The sequence below is a fragment of the Mustela nivalis genome, assembly GCF_964662115.1.
Source record: "Mustela nivalis genome assembly, chromosome: 6".
In the NCBI taxonomy this organism is placed as follows: Eukaryota; Metazoa; Chordata; class Mammalia; order Carnivora; family Mustelidae; genus Mustela; species Mustela nivalis.
Genome location: NC_139025.1, coordinates 47625186 through 47651133, shown reverse-complemented (window position 1 = coordinate 47651133; position 25948 = coordinate 47625186). Strand labels below are relative to the sequence as shown.

The 25948-nt window shown below is 37.8% G+C and overlaps 1 protein-coding gene across 1 annotated transcript; it reads left to right on the top strand.

Annotated features, from left to right (window-relative positions):
- Positions 1 to 1176: 1176 nt before the first annotated feature.
- On the top strand, positions 1177 to 15947 carry TMX1 (thioredoxin related transmembrane protein 1). Its single transcript, XM_082735183.1, has 8 exons — positions 1177 to 1403; positions 4545 to 4660; positions 6387 to 6432; positions 8641 to 8769; positions 10992 to 11037; positions 11138 to 11239; positions 11353 to 11419; positions 14177 to 15947. The coding sequence occupies exons 1-8, from the start codon at positions 1252 to 1254 to the stop codon at positions 14350 to 14352; spliced, it is 834 nt and encodes a 277-aa protein (XP_082591309.1). The 5' UTR covers positions 1177 to 1251; the 3' UTR covers positions 14353 to 15947.
- Positions 15948 to 25948: the final 10001 nt, after the last annotated feature.

Sequence of the window (25948 nt, the reverse complement as noted above, 5' to 3'; positions counted from 1 at the left end):
GAAGACAGTAAACCAGCTTCAAGTGTGGGGACTGTAGAATTCTGCTGACTAGTGGAGTAAGATGAATACTGAGAAGAAATAATCAGCTTTGTTAACATGCAGATCACTAGTGTCCTAGAAAGTGCCTTTCAGTGGAAGGAGGCGTGAGGAAGTCAGCCAACTGGAGTGAGTTTAGGCAAGAATATGAGGTGAGGAGATCTACTGACAAAGACTGTCCTTTGACTAGTACTTTCTAAAGACAGTGCACATTTTCATTTGAATTTGCATTTACAAATGCTTCAGAGAAAAAAAAATATCAAATATTATAAGCCTATGTGTTTTGAATTTCAGATGTCGCATCTCTGCAACTACTACATTTAAAAACAAACTGAGGGACAACATACATCTTAAAGGCATAAAGTGCACTCATCTCAACATGTACGACTTGATGGTTTTTTATGTGCACGCTCGTGTAACCAACTGTTGAGACCAAGTTAAAGAATGTGAAAAGCATCCCCTAAGTTTCCCTTGTGCACCTTTCCAGTCTGCAATCCCCCAGAAGTAAACCAATACTTTGATTTACATAAACATTCATTAGTTTTTTTTCTTAAGATTTTATGTATTTATTAGAGAGATAGAGAAAAAGCACAAGTAGGCAGAGCAGCAGGGAGAGGGAGAAGCAGGCTCTCCGCGGTGCAGGGGTCCCAGGGCGGGGCTTGATCCCAGAACTCCGAGATCCTGATCTGAGCCAAAGGCAGCCACTTAACCGACTGAGCCACCCAAGCGTCCAACATTCATTAGTTTTACTACAAAAGTTTTCGAAAGAAGCAAATGAAAGCTCTGAAGGGCAGTTAACTGGAAACTGTGTAAACTTACCAATCGGCTTGGGTAAGTATGAATACCAATTATTTGGCGCCAAAATGCTGAAGCAGTTTTAAAGCCAGTCGTCTCCGAAGCCCCTCCCCATTTCCTACGCCACGCCCCCTGCTTGCTCTTCCCCTTCCCAAAAGTACTGGGGCTCATGAGGCGGTGGGAAGAGACCGCTTTTCTGTCATGCGCACTAGGGATAGGCGCGCTTCCCGCTTTTCCACAAACCCAACTCACTAGGACCCGACCTCGTCATGCGCATTGAGAGTTCCCAAGAACGCGCGCGCGTGCGCGCTGACCGCGCGGTCAGGCGCATGAGCAGATAAGCTCGTGAGGGCGGAAGTGAGGAGCGGCTGCGCGGAGGTGGGGGCTGCCGCGCTTGCTGTTGGGTGGGAGAGCTGCAGTATGACGCCCTCCGGGAGTCCCGTGGTTCCCGTGGCAATGATGCTGCTCTTGCTTTGGGGGGCTCCTTGGACCCACGGGCGGCGGAGCGACGTGCGCATCATTACGGACGAGAATTGGAAAGAGTTGCTGCAAGGAGAGTGGATGATAGAATTGTGAGTGTGGGACCGTTGTCTCGGGTCCCCTCGGTGGGCCGGAATGCCAGTGTCCTAGATCCGAGTCTGGACACCCCACTTCACCTGCATTCACCGCCTCCTGCGGGTCCCAGGTTCTCCAGTACTCCGCTTCGAGCCGTGGAGCAGGCGTCCCTGATTCTTCAGATCCTTTAACTCCTCTTCGGATCAGCTTGGTCCCACCCCCTCCTCGTTTCTTACCGGGGAATATGAAGTTTCTTCTAAAATGTGCACCGTAGTTTTGTTTTTAGCGCCTAAAAGACGGCGTTCAACTTGGAATTCACTCAGCTGCTCATGAATTTGGGGGTGGAGGTGGCTCGTTTGACTAGTTTCTATACAGTTACTTATTTTAGAATGATTCTTCACAATCTAATAGACTTACCTTATATCAGACTTTACAAAACAGGAAATTGAGCTGAACCTCGCTTCTCTTTTTGTCTAATTATCCTTTAAAACTCCATTTAAAGGAATTTGAGACTCCTTTTTTATTTTATAGATTGGGTATATTTTTATTTAAGGTACTGAGTAAATTCAAGTTGGGTTATTGTTAAATTTTCTTTTCTCTTTCTCCGCATCTCAGTTTTCCTTTGGATGTGTGTTTTTGCAAAGTACTGAGTATCCTGGATTGTTACTCTTACCTCCAAGTGATACTGCTTTAAAAAATAAATGTATGAGTGTGATTATAAACTCTTAAGACCACCGGGTCATCACTTACTTTTCAGAGGAAATCCTATATTTCCGGGGATTCTCTTATAATGTCTCTTCTGCATAGGTAGAAAATAAACCGCCTGCTTTTGCTATAGTTGCTAAATTGGTGGTGGTGGTATTACTGATACAAACACCACTACTGAGTGTTAACTGTACTAAACACTGCTAACCACTTTCTATACATTATCCTATTTAATTCTCTACAAATTCTGTAAGATGGGTATTATTTTCCTCTTTCTACAAGTGAGAGAAATACCTAAAGGCATCATTAATCTGGCCCAGTATGGCAATACTGGCTTCCTTTCTGTTTTCAAAGCCCAAGAGTAGGTATGCAATAATTGTTAGAACAGCCCCCTTCTTTAACAGAGTTCAGTGAGTGTTTTTCTGTATGCTTGGGTTGCCAGTTAATGGATGGAGGTGGATGTTCCTAAAGGAGAGTGCAAAAGGCCAAATCAATAACTCTATCGAGTCATAAAATCGAAAAGGCACGAACATTTATATGGGGGAAAAGATAGGGAAAAATGTTTATGTAGTGTGCACATAATCTGTAACTTAGTGAAATGAATTTTCAGACACCATTGAAGCTACAGGAGAGAGGAAATCTAATCAGAGACAACATTGGGTTTTTGTTGTCGTGAATAACTTGTTTTAGCTTGTGTCAATAAAATATTCATAGTTTCATGAATATTAAACAATAGTGATTATGAATTTATATGCAAAATATAGTCAAGTAATACATGAGGTTTTTTTTTTTTTTTTAAGATTTTAATTATTTATTTGACAGACAGAGATCACAAGTAGGCAGAGAAGCAGGCAGAGAAGCAGGCAGAGAGAGAGGAGGAAGGATCCCCGCCGAGCAGAGAGCCTGATGCGGGGCTTGATCCCAGGACCCTGGGACCATGACCCAAGCCGAAGGCAGAGGCTTCAACCCACTGAGCCACCCAGGCGCCCCTACATGAGGTTTTTTAAATTTAGCTTATTCAAGTAATGCATGAATTTTTTTTTTTTTTTTTTAGCTCATTTGATCAAACTATACAGTGGTAAAAAATTTATTAGATTTGAATTTAGAACTGCTCTGTGAAATTAGAATATACCGATTCTTTTTTTCCTTTAGCTTTCTGAGTTTGAGGTTAAGACTTTAAAATCATCTAAGAACAAAAGGAACCTGAAAACAGAGCCCGGTACTAGTCCTGTTGATAGTCTGCTCTTATTACAAGTTTGTTATTTGCATTACATCCATCCTGATCAGTTTTTTTTACAGAGATACTTACAATGAAATATAATCTCTTGTTAAGGATTTGGACTTTTATGTATGGTACTAGTCTTGTTTTATAGCGCCAGTTACTTTTAGGAATTCTATTTTCATAAAATAAGTTCAAATATAATGAAATCTAGAAACTGTACTCTTGTTTTCAACAAGTACTCACTTTATTCTTCTTGGTTCCATTAAAAAAAAAAAACAGGCAAATTAGAAGATGATATACAATAAAGTGAAGAATAAAACCCTAGAGAGAAATCAGGGCCTTGAAAGATGTGGAATATCAGAGGAGTAATTAAAAAGCTAATAAACTTACCCATAGATTTGTAAACCTGAGGTCTTAGAAACTGGCTGACCCAGGGCTGGCCAAAGGAATTTTGTTTGGCTTGCCTAGTGTTTGTGTCTGGGTTAAGTTTTGAGGTAGCATTTTTACATAAAAATGGAGATTTTCAGCTTCTTTTAAATAAGATAGAGCTGCTACCTAGCTATAATTCCCTTCCTGATGGTCTTGCTGAGTGATGGTTCCCCTCTTAAGTAGGGCCGTGCATTTCCTTGTTCACCTCAGCCCTGGGCACTTCTATTTTTCCTGTGTGTGACTCCTGTAGTGCAAATTGTTAAAACCAGTGAACTCCAAATTTGATTTTGAGGTTTCTGGTGGCCACATACTTAGGGAGAAATTCAAAGGTTTCGGTTTTGTTTTTGATTTTGTTTTAATTGAGAGAAAGAGCACATGTCTGGGAAGGGGCAGAGCGAGAAGCTGACTCCCCTCTGCTGAGCAGGGAGACTGATGCATGGCTTGATCTTAGGACTTTGGGATTATGACCTGAGCTGAAGGCAGACACTTAACTGTCTCAGTCACTCAGGGACCCTGAGAAATTCATAGGTTTTTAAAGAGCTGTTTTGCATGTGGACTTAGGAACTAATTTTTGTGGCTTAAGAACTTACTCTCAGAATTATTTTTCTGTGATTAGCGTTATCATTTAATTTTGATTTCCAGAATGTTATACCCACAGTTGAAACTTTTTCATCTTCACAAAATTAGTCACTTTGCTATCTTGTTTTTGTATAAAATATTCTTCATGAACTATACACTTAGAATTTTTATCTCCATATGATCATATTAGAGTGCTTAACTTTTTTTCTGTTCTGTTTCTCAGTTACGCTCCATGGTGTCCTGCTTGTCAGAATCTTCAACCGGAATGGGAAAATTTTGCTGAATGGGGAGAAGATCTTGAGGTCAATGTTGCAAAAGTGGATGTCACAGAGCAGCCAGGTACTGTAGGTCTGTGGTTAGTCTTTGCAGATTGGGTTCATAAGTTCATCCTGTTTGCCACATCACTTGGTCTTAACTACATTTCATTAGGTTTTGAAAACATAATTGTACTACTTAAGCTGACTCACCCACCTCTCTGAGGAGGGATCCTTGTGCAGTGGCTGTAGAAAGCAGGTCTGTGGTTGTATATGCAGCTCATTCCTTTTATGTGTTGCTCTAAGGGACCTTGGAAACATTACCCTCTCCCCATTCTTGCCCATTTAACTGCCCCTGATCTTTCTTTCCTTTGTATCCCAGGGCCCAGATTAGCGTGTAAGATGCCTTTAAGAAGTCCTAGAGTACTGTGGATGCCAAGCCATCATTTGCATCTATACCAAGCTTCAGAATAAGAATCTGGTTGAGGTTCTGTGTAGAGCCAAGATCATGTTCCCTGACGAGTGATCCGAATTTCTGAACTGGGTTTCAAATTTAATACCTGTGATTTGAGGACATGCTTTTAATAAATGGTTGTATATTTTAATCATGGTTGAGGAGTCAGGCATACTCCTGAATAAGTGGCAGGCCTGTTCTTAAGGACACTTCTTTCTTAGGCCAACCTCATCATACTTGCTCTTGGTCACAGTAAACCTAGATTGTTGACTCTGTTCCCACCCCAGATGGCAATAATAGCTAAAGTTTATTGAGCACTTACCTAGTACAGATACTGCTCCGAGTGTTTTGCATTTATCCTGTATAATCCCATATAACCTTGCGGGGTAGGTAATATCCCCATTTTACAGATAAGAAAACTGAGGCATAGATTAATCGTTACTTAAGTTATTGCCTAACACATGGCTAATTTTTTTTTTGTTACTCATCTTATAAAAGGTTCAAAATATTCTCCATTTTTTTTTTAAAAGATTTTATTTATTTATTTGACAGAGATCACAAGTAGGCAGAGAGGCAGGCAGAGAGGAGGAAGCAGGCTCCCTGCCGAGCAGAGAGCCCGATGCAGGGCTCGATCCCAGGACCCTGAGATCATGACCTGAGCTGAAAGCAGAGGCTTTAACCCACTGAGCCACCCAGGCGCCCCAAAATATTCTCCATCTTTAACAAACGTTTGACTCTGCCTTTGTTTTTCGAATTTCAAATGCAATTTCATTTGATTTTAGATGTTTCTAAGACTACTATTAAATTGTGCTTCCCCATTACTTATCGCTAGTAGTCTTATCATACAGTGGTATAAATGACCAAATGTTAATAAATACATATTCAGATCACTTAAGTAGTCAAACTTTTATGTACTTTTAGTTGAGATAATATACAATAGTGTTCATTTTTTTTTAAAGTTGCTTTCAGTATGTAATTGGGATTTTTTTTCATTGTTACAAAGCTCAGCTGTTTTTAGGGATAATTTCATATGCTTTCCCTATTAGTATTTAAATAATTCAGAATCAACTTTTTTTTTTTTTAAGATTTTATTTATTTATTTGACAGACAGAGATTACAAGTAGACAGAGAGGCAGGCAAAGAGAGAGGGGAAAGCAGGCTCCCTGCTGAGCAGAGAGCCCGATGTGGGGCTCGATCCCAGGACCCTGGGATCATGACCTGAGCTGAAGGCAGAGGCTTTAACCCACTGAGCCACCCAGGCACCCCTAGAATCAACTTTTAAGTAGTGATTGTTGGCTCATATAAAATCTGTTGTGTGTTCTTTCTTGTATTTATTTTTAATCTTTATCATTTTTAGGGCTGAGTGGACGATTTATCATAACTGCTCTTCCTACTATTTATCAGTAAGTATTTGAAGATTCTTTGTTATGGAGAAGGATGCATCATAGTATAATGAGAATAGTAGGCCTCTGGCCTGGATCATGTTTAAAGAGCATTATATTCAGTAAGGCTCATTTTGCTCTTAGCGCTATCCTAGGTGTCTTTTGGTGGATGGATGAGGTATCAAACTGTCCCTGGTCTCAGAACTTTGTAATTATTTTGGAGGGTGTTCACATGAAATGGTGTGATACCATATAGCATAATAAATGATTATGTGCCCAGAGTTGTGTTAAGTCCTGTAGAAAGCTTGGTGAGGGAAAAAAAAAAAACACTGGGTTTAGGGTGGTTCCTGGAGAAATGGGGATGTGAACACAACCCTGAATTTTCAAAAGATTACAGAAGTAAGCGTTCCATCCTTTGAATAATCTCATGAATGGTCATAAATAGGGACATGGTATGTTCAAAAATTGGCTAAGAAAGGGCTGTAGCTCAGTCTTCGGACAGTAGTAGGTGAAATGACAGTGCTAAATTGGAATGAGCAAGATTATGTAGTTTCTAGTATCAGATCTTTTAGTTTGAATTTGTCTAATAAACTGGGGATAGGAAATCTCCATTCTGTGCAGGCATACCTCATTTTATTGTGCTTCCCAGATACTGCAGTTTTTACAGATTGAAGATTTGTGGCAGCCTTGTATCAAGCCAGTCTATCCACCATTTTTCCAGCAGCATTTGCTCACTTTGTTTCTCAGTGTCACATTTTGGTAATTCTTGCAGTATTTCAAACTTTTTCATTACTCTGTTTCTTATGGTGGCCCATGATTACAGCTTGGTGAAAACTTAGATGATGGTTTACATTTTTTAGCAATAAAATATTTTTAAATGAAGGAATATACTTTTTTTTTTAAAGATATAATGCGATTGCATTCTTAATAGACTATAATATAGTAAATATTTACATGTACTCGGCAACCAAAAAGTCTTGTGACTTGCTTTATTGTGATAATTGTTTTACTGGGGTGGGACTGTGATACCACCAAGGTATGCCTGTACCTGTCTGATACCTTAAAGTTCATCTAGCTGGTGAGTTGAATGCCAGGAGGTACTTCTCATTTCAAATATGAAAGCAAGCTGGCAATTCTTTGTGTGTTTATAGCACCTTTTTTTTGGTCATCTTTTTTATTTTCATGTTAATGCCTGTTTCCCTCTACCTTTGTATTCTTCCCTACTCCCTTTGTGTCTGTTTATGTCACCATAAGTATTACTGTCCTTTTTCACTCAGTCCTTTTCTCCACATGTCCTGATGTGGAGAAACATCATTAACTGGTGCTGATTATTTTTATCATCTTCCTTCTTAGTTCTTAACATCCCCTGAACTTACCTGGAATTTCCTGTCCTTTCTTTAGCTTACATTGTTTATCATGCCTGTTCTTTTGCCTGTTGAACTTCTACCTATTTTTCAAAAACAGCTCAAATGCCATTGCCTTTACAAAAAGTTTTTTTGGGGGTGGGGGGGCTTTTTTGTGGTCTTTGACTCTGAATGACTATAGGTAGTAGGGAGCTCTTGAAAGTTTTTGCACTTATGTGATAAAGAGAGAAGTATTCTATAGGATTAGACTGGCAGTATTATTGAGGGTAGTTTGGAAATAGTGAAGATGTAAGAGTAGAGAGAGCATTTTTGAACCTATGAGAACTCCATACACAGGGAATGGGAAGGAAGGAGGGGGCTGTCAGGAAGAATGCAAAGTAGACTGTAGAGTAGAATGACTGAAATAGGAAGGGAAATACGATCAGATACCTCCAGTAATTTAAAGTAGCATGGTTAAGATGATGTTATTAGGGCTGAAAATACCAGAAAAATGCCTTAAATTTTTTAACCTATATACTTAGAAGTAACTAGTAATTAATAAGTGCAGACACTGTTCTAACAACTTTTTCATAGTCATTCTTTTATAAGGGCATCACACATTTATTGAGATATAATTGATTTATTATTTCATTGTTTTATTATTTGGAAAGGTAAGACTAGTCTGAAGGCTTATGATTGTTTATAACCTTGTTTAAATAAATTTGGAGCTAAGATGTTATGAGTGCAATTAGTTTAATTTGTTACTTGTGCATTATTAATGATTTTGAATATAAGGATTGATTGTAAAATGAGGTTAAAAATAGCAAAACAAATACAAAGTTTATTTATTTGGTTCTGTTTAATACGTGATTCTGGTCCTCTTTAGTTGTAAAGATGGTGAATTTAGGCGCTATCAGGGCCCAAGAACTAAGAAGGACTTCATAAACTTTATCAGCGAGAAAGAGTGGAAGAGTATTGAACCTGTTTCATCATGGTTTGGTCCAGGTTCTGTTCTGTAAGTATGAGGATTTTTCTTTTATTTATTTCAGAATTAACTGGACCAGTTACATTTTGTAGAAATAAAGCATATATAGTGGGTTTTAATTCTTGGACCCTTAAGGTACATTCATATTTGCTGTGATATTTTTAGTTTTTTTCTCCTCTGAGACAAAAATACTTTGATCCTTGTTAAGCTAAAAGGAGGAATTCACTAGAATTGAAAGGCTTTTCAGGAATATTTTAGCTCTGTGGATTATGGTCATTTTTTTTTTTTAATTTTTTATTTTTTATAAACATATAATATATTTTTATCCCCAGGGGTACAGGTCTGTGAATCGCCAGGTTTACACACTTCACAGCACTCACCAAAGCACATACCCTCCCCAATGTCCATCACCCCACCTCCCTTCTCCCAACCGCCCCCCCGCCCCCAACAACCCACAAACCATAAGTGACTCTTAATCTCACAAAACAAACTGAGGATTATGGTCATTTCTATCATCAGAAACTAATCAATCGTCCTGAGCAGTATGATGGGTAAAGTTATCATTTGAGCTTAATACTGAAATAAGAAGTTTTAAACATATACCTCCTCTTGCTACCTTTAGATTTCAGTTCTTAATGTGATTGAATTATTCTACCCATCTGAATGGGTAGTCAAAAAAATAATTTTTTGTTGAATGAATGTATGGATGAATAGTGATCCTAATGGCCTGAGTAACCACTGGGCTTAATATATATAGCTAGATATATGGAGTAGTAAGAATTGGAGACAGCTAGCATATTTCCTGTTACCTGTTGGGGTGTAAGGCCTCACAGGTTTTTGAGAGACATCTAGAAATAACTGAGTTTTGCTGAGGTCCTCATGGACTCATGCTGGTGTGATTAAGCTATCTCTTCCTATCTTCTCACCACACTTGCTCTTAGAGGATGGGGGGGGGGTTGTTACACAATGGTCTAAGAGAGAAAAATGCTCTGGATTCTGGGAATGGAGGAAAGATGATCCATATACAGTATATTGAAATAGAATTTTGTCTTTAGCACCTTTTCCTTACATCTTTCTTCCTGTGAGAATCTGAATTGAATTGTCCTGTATTTGTCTGAATTCCGCCTACTGAACCACCAGGCCAACCCAGTTAAGGCACCTAATATTCCTGATAGAGCCTAATTAGTGCTGACTGTAGTGAGGCTACGTAGTGCTTTGTTTCAGTTCCTTGTTCCTCTTCCCATTTTGCAATTTAAACAAAAGAAGGAATATGATTGAATCACTTTTTTATGTTGAACGAAATGCAACTGACTTTGTTAATTTGAAATCTCATAAATGATTCTTCCCTTCTCCAGTAGAAGAAGGGGTTGCTTGTAAGTCTTTGTTGAATCCTCAGGGATTCAGCAGTCCATGTCTTTTGTCTTGGTGGACCAAATAAAAGGTATTTTCAAGTGTTACTATGGTCACCCCCCCCAATGATGGGCAATGGGTTAGGTGATCCTGCGTACAGGAACTTTCGCTTAGGTGTGAATTAGTTTATGTGTTGGTAGCAACACCTGCACCAGAGGGGAAACAGTTGGGACCCCACAAACCCTTTTAGTTCTCGAGCATACGTTTCTAACTGCCCATCTAAACTACTTGGGTTTATGTGAAAATAATAATTATTTTTATTTATATTATTAGTATTTATTTCCTGTGTAATTTCTTTGTATATCATTAAGCTATATCAAACTAATGTATTATAAGTTTTATTTAATTGTAATACAAAAGGGGGTTAATTCAAGGATTAGTTCCACAAGTGCTCCCAGTTCTTCCTTCAGAATCCCTCTTCTGGTCATTTTTTGAAGAATTTTAAGGATCAATAAGAGTTGCCATTGGCTTACAGTACACTTGACTCTAACTGGCTCCATAGAGCTTGTAAGCTGTTATTCAGAGTATATTGGAGAAATCATCAGGTGAAAGTCTAACGGCAAAGCAATAGGGAAAAGGAAAAAAGTTACCAAGTGTTTTATTTATGAGGACATCACATAGTGACAACAATTCAAGAACTGTTAATTTTCATTAATGAGACTTTTTAATACAGGCTTGAAATCACTGATGCATCACTAATCTTGATTAACACTAGCAATAAAATCTATCATGTCAGAGAAATTATAGAAATTTACCCAGAAGGGAAGGTATAGATACACACACGTTCTGCTTCAAAGCTGTGCGATTTACTCAGTTTCTCAGGGCTCTCTCCTTTCTTTCAGGATGAGCAGTATGTCTGCACTCTTTCAGCTCTCTATGTGGATCCGGGTATGGGCTAAAGTTTTATTTCTATTCTTAACATTTTTGGCACCACCCCTTTATTTTAAACAACCAGGTTTTTAGTTTATTTTTTTAATTTTCATTTTAGACTTGCCATAACTATTTTATTGAAGACCTTGGATTACCAGTTTGGGGATCATATGCAGTTTTTGCTTTAGCAACTCTGCTTTCAGGACTACTACTAGGACTTGTAAGTATTTAGTTTTTCAGAGTACTAGGAAAAAATCCTTTACATCTGATAATTTAATATAGTTATACTAGCTCTGTCACATACATTGAGATGTCTTCTGTTTGTTTTTTTAGTGTATGATATTTGTGGCAGATTGCCTTTTTCCTTCAAAAAGGCGCAGACCACAGCCATACCCTTCCAGTAAGTATGTTTTTTAGTGTTTATTTTTTATTCACTGTAATCCTGTTCATTTCTGTGAATACAATCACAGCTCTAACAGGTTGCCCTTCTAGCTTAGTGTTCTAAATGTGGAATGATAGGTTATATTGGAAGGGACAGGGAAATATTTATTTCATGTAAGAATGACAGCCTGGTGGATTTTGAAACAGTTATTTTCTTGGCTTTTATGATGTAGAAAATTTTAACATTGCATATAACTTGTAGATATTTAATGACATTGATCTGATGTCATTTTATTTGAGCCATCATATTCCTGGATCCATTTGAGTATACTTGAATCAGAAGAAGTTGAATATATTCTGCTCTTGAAGTCATTCATTATTATAATGACCACATTTGAAGATTTTTCTTTGCATGTTAGCCAAGTCTGTTTTTACGGTAGGATATTGGGAAAAGTAATTCCCGTAGCTGATTTAGGAGTGGCATTGACATGGTACTACAAGATGAGTTTATATAATTAGAAGTATTTACTGATGTCTGTCTTAGTATAATAGCCTCTCAAACCTGCATTTAATCTTGAAAATTACAGTGTTATAGAAGCCCCCCTCTTTGCTGTTTATAAAGAACTTTCACATTGCGCAATCCCTTTCACTTTCCTGTAACTCTGGATTTCATAAATGATACTCTTTCCTTTTTGTGGTTGAAGAAAGTAAGGCTCAGAGAGATGAAATATTTTTCCAGGGTCACACAGAAGTGACAGAGTGGAGATTAGGGCCTAAATTAGACTGTTGGCATGACATTTTCATTGTGCTGCCTTTCATGATTTAGGATTTATTGAGGTCAGGACTCGTGAAATGAAGTCAGTGGAGATTGCTGATAACTTACAGATTATCTTTTCATTTCTTCGATCATTACGTCAATACCGAAAAGGACATATACAGAGGAAGGAATCATTTTATCCAGCAAGAGCCAGTGACCTGTAGGGAAAGAAATGCAAGCACAGATTACTTTGTAAAAGACAATTTAAAAGTTGGTGAATGTACATTTAATATCACTTGAAAAACCTTAACAAATTCGTCTCTTAAGTTATCTGTGGCACAACTGATAGATACCACAGTTCGGTGTGGTACCGCCCCTTCTATAGCAGGCCACATGATTTAAGTTGTTTTCTAGGATGTATTTAGCTTAGATTTTGAGTTGCTAGGGAAAGACCCAACCCAGTCCAGCTTTAAGCAAAATAGAACTTTATTGCCTCAGGGAGCAAGGAAGTCTGAGGGCAGAGATGGCTGGATCCTAGGGCTTAAATGTTAAGATGTTGTGTTTCTGAATTGCTTTGTTTTCTGTGCCTTAGCTTGTTCCATTTTTGGCTCTTTTTAGTCCTTCGTGTAAAATGATTAAGCTCACAATCCAGAGTAAGGAGGAGATACACTTTTCCACTATACCCGCCTATCTTTAAAAAATTGTGGTATACTCTACTAGTGTAAAGAGCTCACTTGTTTGGAACAGTCACTGTAAATCAGGGTTTCTCAACCTGGACACACGTCTCACATTTGGGCTGGTTAATTCTTGTGACAGACTGTCTTTTGTACATTGTTGGATGTTCGGCAGCATCCCGCTGGTTGGAAATACCACCACTCCTCTTAGTTGTGACAACCAAAAATATCTCCATACATTGCTAAGTGTTCTTTTGGCCAGGGGTGTAGGGTGGGGGCGGGAGTGGGGCAAAATCATCCCTGGTGGAGAACCACTACTGTGAACTGTAACAGGTGCTTACCACAACTATATGCTCTGTGGTACAGGGAAGGGGCTATTAACCCAACAGAAAGAGGGGTGCCAGCCCAAACAACAGATTGTTCACCATGTGGTAATCACTTTGATGTTTTCTTCTGCCTTGCACCCTTGCGTCTCCCTACTCTCTTCTAGATTGCCTAAGATTAGGGGCAGTCTAGGATCATTGAACAGGCTGAAGCTCCTTGGTCCAGTTCTGTATCTCTTAGTAACCTGGTATGTTCTAAGTTTAAGCGAACTATCAATAGGCCTGTTAAAAAAATGGAAAGGGTATGTGTGTGTGTGGACAGAGTTAAAAATTCATTGTGCTGTACTCTTAAGATTTGTACATTTTATTATTTGTAATTATATTTTAATGAGATTATGTATGTAAGGAAGAACATTTCTGAAACTCCCTGGAAAAAACCTGGATGGGAATATAACCTTCAGTTGTAAATGTCTCATTCTTGTTCGCCTGGGAACTGAAACAAGGATAGTGTTGGAGTTTGTTTCAGTGTACTTGTTCACTGGAAGATTTAATAGCAAATTAAGGTGGTTCTAATGAATGCAGTGCATGTTCTTACAGCATCCACATTCATAGCATTAATTTTGATTTATTAATTTCAGTTTGGTTCATAAACAGGCAGGTAATTGTAATGCATTTGGTAAGTAAAATGGATCTTCCTAACCACTTTTTGTTTTGATGGTGTCACTCTTAAAGATGACTTTTCCTTTTGGAAATCTAAACTTATGGTTGATAAATAAGTGGCAAAGCAGTTTGTGGGCATATGAATTATGTCTTCATTTTACGCTAATGCAAATCTGTTATAGCAACAACAACAAAAAACATTTCTGGTCTTGATCTTTTTTTTTTTTTTTAAATGCTCACTGTGAATGTTGTTATGTTATTACTGACTGTATTCCTTATGTTGTACTTTTCATCTCAGTGACTTACTTATTTTATAACTGGAAGTTTGTACCTCTTAATTCCCTCTGGTCTTTATTTTTAAGAAAAATTATTACCAGAATCTCAACCTTTGCAAAAAGTGGAGGAGGAACAAGAGGATGATGAAGATGATGTTTCAGAAGAGGAAGCAGGAAGTAAAGAAGGAACAAACAAAGACTTTGCACAGAATGCTATAAGACAACGCTCTGTGGGTCCTTCATTGGCCACAGATAAATCCTAGTTGGTTTTTATTAATACCATAATATTATTTTGGCAAAAAGAGAAGATTGAACATTTCTTTTGGTTTGAAGTAAACTGTGACATGCTTGTACATTGCAGGGTTCAGTCTAGATTGTCATTAGATTGAACAGACTACCTTCAGAAAATAAAAGTAGCACTATGTAAAAATGCATAAAAATGTTTGAAATAGGATTTAAGAAATGGCAGTGATGGTTTAAACAATTCTTTAATTTTTTGAAAAATGTGGTGCCAAGCAATAAGATTTCAGTATGTTTGTTTAATAATCTGTTCCAAGTTTTCTGAGTTGAAAAATTACATTTCCCGAACACTGCATTATTGAGGTAGTTAAGGAGATTACTTTGGAGAAAAAGATTTCTCATTTGGTATAATTTTTCTCAGTTTCACTGTGTGAAAAAAAGAACATATTTCCCATAAATGGGAACTTTGCCCATTGTCTCAAGAAATGTGTATTTCAGCGACAACTCTGGTGGTTTTAGAGATAGAGCCCAAAATTTCATCATATTTTTAGATTATGCAACTAATAAAAACTACCTTGCTTAATTACAGTTTTTTACATGTGATAATACAGGATATGCTACTGATTTAGGAAGTTTTTATATAAGTCGATGGTGTTGTCTTGATTCCTGTAAAGATTGGTTATCGTTTTTGTTCCCCCCGTTCAGTGTACAATTTGTATTTTTCTTAACCATGGATTACATTTTTCATTTTCCAAATTGGATAATTTTCTGGAAATATTTTTCATTCTTAATAAATAGCCCTTTTTTGTTGTTTTAAACCGAAGTGGGCTGAGGGATCCTTAAAATTGAAGAGCTGTCTACCGATCATTTAAAATTTTGGCCATTTCAGATTTTATATCATTCTGTTGAACTTCTACTTGAACTTTTTTTTTTTTTTTTTTGATATGAAGGTGAACATTCCTGATTTTTATCTGATGTTGTGGAAAAGCCTTGATATTTTACATTTTGAAAATTCATAGAAAATTAGTTTGATATAAAATAAAGTTAGCATTCTACTCAGGAAAAAGTATTGTTTAGTGTATGTTTTCAATGTATAGTCATCCTCACAAAGTTCTTAATTTTACAAAGTCTGTATATGCTTGCTGTTTAAAAAATCATAGCATTCTTACATTTTGGACACACAGAATCTGTGTTCTGCTGTACTTTTTATTGTGTTGTATTTCACAATTGGGCACATCAGCAGTATGGGACATTTAGTATGGTTTTACTTTATAGAGAGTTAGAGCACAGAATTTTTACCTTAAAGCAAAATTGGGGAGGGGTGCTGGGTGGCAGTAAGAACTGTATTATTTACAAGAAGGGAGAAAACCATAACTCAGAGTGAATCACTTGTCCATTATGTAATAGTTTCTGTAATGTCCTCTTTTGTCTAGATTCTGCTTCTGTGTGAATTCATTAGACTTACACAGTATCATAATGTACAGCAGTTTTCTTGAAAGGCCTTGCCTTTAGAATATTAAATATTCTACTGTTGCAGAGTTTGGATGTATAATAATTTTGTGTTGCTTTAGAAAAATAGTCTAAGCACAAAATAAACTTTTCTAAGCACTTCATTAAAGCTGGAGGTAAGTGTGATTTCTGGATAGAAAATTTTAATTACTTTGTGTTTATTGATGTTCCAATGAATAGTTGTGTCACTGTATGTGTTCTTGATCTGTACAGTCAAAAGGCTAGAGTCTTACACATCTTTTTCTTTTTCTTGAGATGACAGAAAAACAGTACTCTTTAATCAGGCATGTTGTTTTCTAGTGTTCTAGTATACGCGGCATAGATTTTAAGTTTCTAAGTGGTTAAAAAATACGATATATGTAGAAAATTAAAAGCAGCCTGAATAGGCAGAGACATGATATTTCAGAAAACATAATCTTGCATTCCATCAGTGACTCTTAAGTCACTTTAGACATCTGAATAATCAATTTTTGGTCACACCAGCAACACGCAGAAACTATACGGGATCATTTTACCTTTAACAGATCCCTTTTGTTTCCATTACTGGGTTAACGGTGCTCTATATGGCAGCTTAGGAGAGATTAAGATGCAGTATGAGCATTCTGGAGAACTCTGCTCCCCACTCCCAGTAATTATTCAGTGCTACCACGGAAGTGGAAAATCTGATCACTTCGATGGAGAATTCAGTTCTAGCACATACTGCCTAGATACTTAATGAGCAGGAATGAGAAGAGTTGTAATGAAGAGTCCTGTGTATCTCATAGTAGCTTCCATTCACCAGGGTTTTTTTTTTTTTTTTTTTTTTAAGATTTTATTTATTTATTTATTTGACAGACAGAGATCACAAGTAAGCAGAAAAGCAGGCAGAGAGAGAGGAGGAAGCAGGCTCCCTGCTGAGCAGAGAGCCCGATTCAGGGCTCCATCCCAGGACCCTGAGACCATGACCTGAGCCGAAGGCAGAGGCTTTAACCCACTGAGCCACCCAAGGACCCCAGGATTCTTTTTCCTTCACATTCTTGCCAACATTTGCTATCCCTTCTCTCTTTGAATCTAGCCATCCTGACAGGTGGAAGGTGATACCTCATTGTGGTTTTGATTTGCATTTCCCTGAGGGTGAGTGATGTTGACCATCTTTTCATGTGTCTTTTGGCCATCTGGATGTTGTCTTTGGAAAATTGTCTAGTCGGGTCCTCTGCCCATTTTAATCCAATCATTTTGGTGTTTTTGGTGTCAGGTTGTATAAATTATTTATATATTTTGGATATTAGCCCATGACTGGATAGATCATTTGCAGATAACCTTTTCAGATAATCTTTTCAGTTATTCAGTAGGTTGCCTTTTTATTTTGATGTAGTTCCAATAGTTTATGCTTTTGTTTCCCTTGCTTGAGGAAACAGAAAATGTTGCTAATGTCAACGTCAGAGAAATTACTGCCTATCTTGATATTCTTCTAGAAGTTTTATGTTTTTAGATCTTAAATTTAGGTCATTAATCCATTTTTGAATTTATTTTTATGTATGGTGTGAGAAAATGGCCCAGTTTCATTTATAAATGATGCTTTGAAAGCAGTTTTCTCTCAGGATGTGTCCTTATTGAGCCTAGTGCATCAAAGGCATTGTTCTGGATGCTATTACATTATGAGATTAACATTAAAGTAAACATTTTGACTCATTTTAGGGTTACCCAGAATATTCTGATCCATCACAACAGTTTAAAGTAGAAGTCTTTCAACAAATTATTTTTGTCCAGTTTTATTGAGGTATGATTGACAAAACAAATTACTTTTGATATGGCTCTTTTATTAATAAAATGATTGATTTGGGGTGGAATTTGAGTGGTCCTACTAAGTAATTTTATAATGGTAAAAGTAAAATTTTAAGTATCTTGCAGATTTAGATTTGTATTGTGTATAAAGCAACTTTTGCATTTGTTTTAAAACCATTAAAAATAGAACAATGATAAATTTAAATTGGAACTTTGATATTACACAAGTAGTAAGGTCAAGTTATACACTTGAACAGATCTAAAATATATCCTTTCTTTTAATGATTATTTCTTTTTTTTTTTCTTTTTTTTTTTTAAAGATTTTATTTATTTATTTGACAGACAGAGATCACAAATAGGCAGAGAGGCAGGCAGAGAGAGAGGAAGGGAAGCAGACTCCCTGCTGAGCAGAGAGCCCGATGCGGGGCTCGATCCCAGGACCCTAGGATCATGACCTGAGCCGAAGGCAGAGGCTTAATCCACTGAGCCACCCAGGCACCCCAATGATTATTTCTTTTGACTCATTAATTACAAATGGTGGTAATGACAGTATTGTGGCCATTAGTGAAATCAGCTGTTTCTCCTTTCTACCCACCTGGCTGTCTGTGACATTATTTTTACACCTATTTTGGTTGTGTTTTGACAACTCAAAAGACTGGTTGTATCCCTGAAAATGAAAATATGAAAAATGAAAAAAAGAAGTCAGTTGACCAAATAGAGTTTTGATTCTCTGGAATTTCTTTCAAATCCAAATATAATTAAGGTCAGTTTTAAACTGAGTGAAAATATACTTAATTTTGAAGAATAATTTAACTAATTAAGTATTTTTGAAAAACTTTCCTAGGTTCCGTGTTTTTAATACAGTATGTCACAGAAATAAGGTTACTAGTAGATTGCGGATACCAAGCCCAGTACTTAGGAAAATTCAGCTTATTGCTACCTGAGCATTCTGAAGAAAATGTCTCTGAACTGAAGATGTTTCTGCTTCCACAGAAGCATACATACTATATACTTGGTTGGAAATTTTAAATGAAATCAACTTTATCTCACCCTTCCCCCAACCTAACTAATTCCTGAAACTATTTTAACAAATCCTCTGTTGTTCCATGAAGATGTCTCACATTCCCTCTGTTGGTTTAAAGTCAGCTCAAATCCCTTAAGTCCTTTTGGCCCACAATATTTTTTCTTTAAAAACTAAACTAAAATGTAGGTTTTCACCCTTCCCTGGCAGTTAAATCAGATTATGTCTTGTGATATTTCTTCTCACATTTATTATATCAATTAACTGAGTGATAGAGCAAATCACAACACATCCCTTCATCTCAATGTATGAGTTCAGTGATTTCTGGAGTTCTCTGCCTTTCACAAGATAGTCAAGGCATTCATAAGTTGTCTCTAAAACCTGATTGTCATCACCTTGAGCCCTGAAAATACTTTAGTGTGAGACAAAGCACAATTAATTAATTGTTGGATAAATTACTTAGAGGAGGTTTTTGAAATGAACAGTGAAGTTATTTGCAACTTTAGCTTCCTGGGCAGGTTTCCTAGAATATTAATGCCACAGGAATGAATACAGTTGAATAGTCAAACTGTTCATGTTGACAGTAAACTGGGTGTCACTAGGCACCAGCTTGGGTCCTCAGTCTACCTAGATGGGGGAGCAGGAAAAGCAAAAGGCTATTTAGGCTGCCTTCACTATCATTGTAAGCACTGATGTCTAGTCTACTCTCTTGACATTTACATCCTTCACAGCAGAACTGAGATTTTCCATTCTCCATCTTCTCTGCAGCCATATTCTTCAAGAAAAGCTGACTCCCTCCTCACCTACTAGGGTTGAGTTTGGATTATTAAGACTTGATGATCCAAACCAGTGACTAACATCATCAATGGTCCAGCTTGAGCCAGTGAGGAGGTGGGGGCTTTTTATAAGGTTTCTGCTTAAAAATGAGGACTCAAAGGAGATGTCTTTTTCTTTTGGAGTTGGCTATTTTCTTAGAATTTTGTGACCGCCTCACAGCCCGAGGATGAAATGAACAAATGGGGCATAGCCAAGAGGATCAGAAAAGCAAAGCGAGAGCACATCCTACCTCCAGACATCTTGTTATTAGAGGTCATTTTCCTTATTACCTAACCATGTTGAATAAGGCTTTTCAGTTACTTGTAACTAAAGTTACCAGCATGTCACCTTTCTGGACTTTGTGAGCAATGGCGTCTTGATTTGGCCTAACTCAGCTCAATTCCATGTTATTTTCAGATTGCTCACCTCAAGCTGTGTGGTTTATTTTTCTTCCCGTGACATTCCAAGTTCAGGAAGAAGAGTTATCTTTATATATGTGGTTGAAACTAATTAATGGGGTAAATCAGATGTACTCCAAACAGGTTTGGTAATGAAAAGTTAAGAGAGTATAGTTTTCTTTTGGGGGAGCTTTTTTTTTTTGCTCACATTTTTATTACGTTAATGTTAGGATCTATAAGCATTAGAGATGAAATCCTGGAAACTAAAAATTGTATGTTGAATGTAAGCATAGCTAGCTGTGTAGCATTCACTCAGGTTTTGAGCCTGAAATAGCCGTGTTAGGCTTGTAAAATCCTCTTTTATTTGGATTTTGTGTTTAGTGAGTAAAGCTTATATTTGACAGCGACTTAAGTTTTCTACTGAGAATGAGATTATGAATTTGAAGATGGTAAGAAGGAATTATTTTGCCATTCTGTTCCATTTGAGATGGAGCAAATAAAGGACGAGGTAATAAAGGGTGAAGTTTGTTTATGTCTTCTGGAGCGTTTCTCTCTTCTAAGTTTATTGTTTGTTGTCAAGATTAAATGAGAATGTATGTGAAAATGCCAATCATAACTTAGCACATGCAAACGGCTTGATAGGGAATGTTTCTTAATCTGATGTTTATGAAAGGGGATTCCAGCTGAATAACCCTACTGCTTAATAGACTGTAATTTGCACTGTAGTTTGAAGTGTTGATTTTGCAAACCTGTTGAGAATGCAGTTACCTTTTTTTTTTTTTTTGATGTCTGAGCTCCTTGTCAATGTATGCTTTGATACCTTATTATTGGAAGAGTCACACTGCTTGCTAACTTTGAGTTATATGCTACATGTAAAAATTATTAGTTATGTTTGGTGTTTATGTATGAGTCCAAGTTGTTAAATGGCTCGAGCTTTCAGGCTCATTTTTGTTCTGAGGATGTGCAGATTGTGCAAAATGACGTGTTGCGTATCCTCACCCTTGGATATGAGCTTACAGGGAAATTATAGTATACAAAGATAAGACACTGATGGGTTTTTCATTAATGGGCTATTTTTTATTCTGGAATGTATCCTCCTTAATGTTTTTAAAATTAAAAATGCCAGATTTTTAAAAAATGATCTTACCTTGGTAAAGTTAAGAATTGACAGTCTCTTGTGAGTATCTTAAGTTTAGAGAATTTTAGTGGACCATAACATTTTGAAGTCTGGGAACCACCTGAAGTTTCTTCCCTAGTCAGCTCTTGAAGGACAAAGAATAAGAATTCCAGTCTCCTCACAACCAATTTCTTATTTCTTCATAAATTTTTCTCTGAGTGGAGTTACTGGAAGCCATGCCATATTACGCAACTGAAGGCTTAAATGCTCTGTTCACAATGTTAAATAGAACCCAAGTCTGATCAAGCAGGGCTGTTGGCTTATAGGCGATCTAGCAGGTCACAGTTTGTATTACTGTGCAATGGAAGCCTGTAGTAACCTCATTTTTCTGTGTCTCTGTGTTATGCTGGACTCATCAAGGAGAACAATTGAATTTTTGCTTCATCAGTAACATTTCCACCTGGTCATAGAGTGAGATCATTTTAAATCTGATACCGGTGATAAGGAATAGAAAGTAACAGTTGGGTACAGTGAGGGTCTATATAGCCTTATTATTTTTTTCTGGCTGAAGCATCATTATTACATATAGTAGCGAGGAGAAGTACCCAAGTTAGGTTCGTATCAGTCACTTTCATGTTCTGGCACTACAAAGCTCAACAAATGTTGCTTAGTATATTTCTTAGCTATTTACCACTTATCTTGAGGTAGACAAAGAAAGCTCTGACTTCACACAAAATGGTTTTTATTAGAATATTTTCCATTTTATTTCTCTAATAATATTTTGCCCCATGATCCCCACGGATTTACTTTATCTCTCCTGTGAGGTATTGTTGGTGTTTTTTTTTTTTTTTTTGAAGATTTTATTTATTTGATAGAGACTACAAGTAGGCAGAGAGGCAGGCAGAGAGAGAGGAAGGGAAGCAGGCTCTCCGCTCAGCAGAGAGCCCGATGTGGGGCTCAATCCCAGGACCCTGAGATCATGACCTGAGCCGAAGGCAGAGGCTTAACCAACTGAGGCACTCAGCCACCCCTCCTGTGAGGTATTGTTAAGAATACTTTACTCACGGGGCACCTGGGTGCCTTGGTCTGTTGACCCTCTGCCTTCAGCTCAGGGCAGGATCCCAGAGTCCTGGGATGAGCCCTGTGTCCCTGGGGGAGTCTGTTTGTCCCTCTCCCTCTGACTCTCCCCTGCTCGTGTTCTCTTGTGCTCTCTCTCTCCCAAATAAATAAATACAATCTTTAAGAAAAACACACTTTACTCGAATGTACTGCTGTAGAGTTTACAAAGGGCTTCCACAAGCTTTGTCTCATTTGACTCACAACATCCTTAATGAGTGGACAGAGCAACTATTACTATGTTACTGTTAAGGAAATTGAAACTCAGGCCAAAAGACCTTTGGTTACACAACCATTAAGGGGGTGGATTTAAGACTTGAACCTGGGCATGCACTTCGGTAGAGTTCGGTGTTTCTCAGATTATCTTAAGCTCACTAGTTCCACAAGATGTCATGAAGAAGAGTCTCATGGTAGAATGAGTTAGGGAAAGCTTGTATATGCTGCTCCTTCTGGATGTTCTTAGTTTAGTCTAAAATCCCTGTGCCAGTAAGACCAGGTTACCTTTGTTTAACCTGATGCTTCCCTTTATTTGAACATAGAACCTCTTTTTAAATTAACATTCTTTAAACATCTCAAAGTGTTAGTTTCCCTTAAAGTACACTTTGGGGAAGTGTTAATGTAGGAACTTCTATACCATGCTACCCTCACCTTATAGGAGGTTTCCTTTATGGTACCTCATAATTTACGCTTCCTACTCAGTTGAATGCTGGCTTCCTGAAAATATACCAGAATAATCTTATTGATTAAGCAAAGCTGAATTTATTCTTTACCATGGTTAGGACAATCACTTCATTGACAGAGTCGTAGTATACTGTGTTCTGGAGAGAGGGAGAACAAAGGCAGATTATTTGAGGTCTTTTGGGGTCTAGTTTAAGGTGGGTGTCTTGACTGGAGGTCTTCTTTATACTGGACAAATTTAGGACTAGAATTTTAAAGTAAATCTTGAAAAGTAAATAGTCATTCAGTGCTACCTGTTCTGAGAAGAGAGTGTATACTTTGCTTAGGGGAAGGTGTATAGTCTAGTGGTCAGATAATTGACTTTGAGGAAGTTCTTGAAATGAACAATAAAGTCTTTTGCAACTTGAGCTTTCTGGGGTAGTTACCTAGAATATTAATACCATGTGGATGAAGACAGTAGAATAGTAAAGATGTTAATGTTGACAGCTATGTGATTGCAAGTAGTTTCAGTTCTCAGTATCACCCTCTTACTGCCATTCTTTGGTTTGAGCTGAGAAATTCATAATGGGCTGTGGTCCCACAATCTTTACTATAGATCTTCACTGATGTTTGTGGCATTGTGATCATGTATCACGTTTCCTAGATGGTTGTTTCAACATCCATAAAGTTACTTTTTTTTTTAAATTTTTCTTTTCATAGATCATTTGTTTAATTATATGGTGGGACATCAGTTGCATGGCAGCATTTAAAACTTGCAGGAGCACCTGGGTGGCTCAGTCATTAAGCATCTACCTTTGGCTCAGGTCATGATCCCAGGGTCCTGGGATCGAGCCCCTCATGGGGTTCTCTGCTCAGCGGAAGCCTGCTTCTCCCTCCCCCACTCCCCTGCTTGTGTTCTCTCTCTTGCCATCACTCTGTCAAATAAATAAATAAATAAATCTTTAAAAAAATTAAAACAAATTTGCCATCACCCATCTGAGCCCCTCATAACGGAGAGCTTCTAGGAGAAGGGCTATGATCAAAGTTTGTCGAGTACCTTTTAAACCTGAGCCAAGAGTGCCCAAATTAAGATGGAAGAACAGTTTTCATTTTCATCATGATGAAATGTCTGCAGTACCAGACATGAGATTATTAGGCAAATTACCTAATTTTGTGATTTCTTTGTTAGATCTCTTTAGAAGTTTTAAAGATGCCAGAGTGGTCTGCAGGGATATAATCATATCATTTACCCCTAAAACAGCACATGCTTCCTCTCAAGACACCAATATTATATCTAATGGGCTCCTGCTCAGTTCAATTTCCTGAATCTCTTGGATGAGGATTGCCGTGGTGGGAACTTTATAGGCTTAGCGGCTTTGTCTAGCTCTTGTGCTTTTTTCTCAGAACATGTAGCATGTAAGATGTCTCCCTATTTCTAGGCCACTTGCAAAGTGAAATAAAGAGTTTATCAGAGAAAAGAAAGCAGTCTAGGATCCGCTATGAGTGGCTAAGGTTTCAATTTTCAAAACAAGGCCCAATTTTTCTCCTTTCACTAATTCACCTTAATTACATTTTCTAAGAGGCAGATGAATGAGTCAGAGTGGCTGATATCAGACTGTTCACTAGGCACGTGTCCATTTACCCTGGTGACAAGCCCTTGTCCAGTTTGCTGCTAGTAGCCAATAGGCTTTCGTGTTACAGATCTAACTGGATTACAGATCAATTTTTTGTCACAAAATGGAGTTATTGGTGGCCACCCAGTCATCTGTTTTTGGTTAGGATACCCCTGTGGGGTTGTTAAATAGTTTATGATTTGGGGCCACTTGAGAGTAGTCTGGCCCCAGGTGTTGAAATTTATAGTGTCAGGGTCATCGGTTAGGCACATCTCAAGTGAAAGAAATCGTGTGTTTTACCTGTAAAACTAGATAAAGTGAGAGAGCTTCCAAATCTCTACCATATGTTCTCTAGTTCTCTTTCAGGGTCAATATCTGAAGGTTCAGATACGAAAGCTAGCTCCTACAAAAGGTCCCAAATACTAGTTTTCGTGGATATGAGAGTCTTTTTTTTCTGCATAGAATGTCATAGAGGATTTTTTTTTAAAGATTTTATTTATTTATTTGACAGACAGAGATCACAAATAGGCAGAGAGGCAGGCAGGGTGGGGGCAGGGGCTGGAAGCAGATGTGGGGCTCGATCTCAGGACCCTGGGATCATGACCTGAGCCAAAGGCAGAGGGCTTTTTTTTTTTTTTTTTTTTTTAAGATTTTTTATTTATTTGTCAGAGAGAGGGAGAGAGAGCGAGCACAGGCAGACAGAATGGCAGGCAGAGGCAGAAGAAGAAGCAGGCTCCCCGCCGAGCAAGGAGCCCGATGTGGGACCGGATCCCAGGACGCTGGGATCATGACCTGAGCGGAAGGCAGCTGCTTAACCAACTGAGCCACCCAGGGGTCCCAAAGGCAGAGGTTTTAACTCACTAAACCACCCAGGCGCCCCTCATAGAGGATTTAGATTTCTGGCTGTCCATGTGTCATTTGCCATCTAAAAAGTTGCCTATTGAAAGGATTGAATTTATTTACCCAGAAAGTTACCAGTATTTCTGGTTTGTTTTTGAAGTCAGATTAGCATTCGAATCATTAGACTGAGTCAAGATCTGCCCTATGAATGTGGGTTGGCGGCATCAAGTCACTTCAGGGCCCAAATAGAACAAAAAGGCTGGAGAGTGAATTTTCTCTCCTTTTCCCCTTGGACATCAAAGTTCCTGTTTTGGGGATCTTTGAACTTGGACTGAATAATTCCCTGGCTTTCCTGTTTCTCCAGCTCGCAGAGTAGATGACAGATCACAGGACTTCTTGCCTTCATAACCATGTGATCCAATTTCTCTCTCTCTCTAAATAAATACATTTATTTATTTATCTCTCTTATTTATCTCTCTCTAAATAAATACATTTATTTATTTAGTTTGTTCATTAGTTGCTTCTGTTTTTCTGGATAACCCTGATACACCAATGTTGGTTCAGTACAGTGGCCAGTTTTTCCTTACTGTGGTCAGTAGTTTCATGTAAATTTTTTACAACATCCCGTGCTGAGAGAGGTCAAGAGATCATCCGTATGCAGTTTGCATCCAGATTTCTTCCAGTAGCTATCTTCTAACTCTGGATCTAATTACTGGCATCTTATAATATAACTTCACCTCTCCAAAGGTTTGGTCTTTTTGGGGTTAT

Excerpts from the sequence above, each read along its gene's own strand:
- TMX1 (XM_082735183.1), top strand. The coding sequence starts at position 1,252 with ATGACGCCCTCCGGGAGTCCCGTGGTTCCCGTGGCAATGATGCTGCTC. Across the intron at positions 4,661-6,386 it reads GGATGTCACAGAGCAGCCAG|GGCTGAGTGGACGATTTATC; the intron begins GTACTGTAGGTC and ends TATCATTTTTAG. Across the intron at positions 11,038-11,137 it reads AGCTCTCTATGTGGATCCGG|ACTTGCCATAACTATTTTAT; the intron begins GTATGGGCTAAA and ends TTTTCATTTTAG.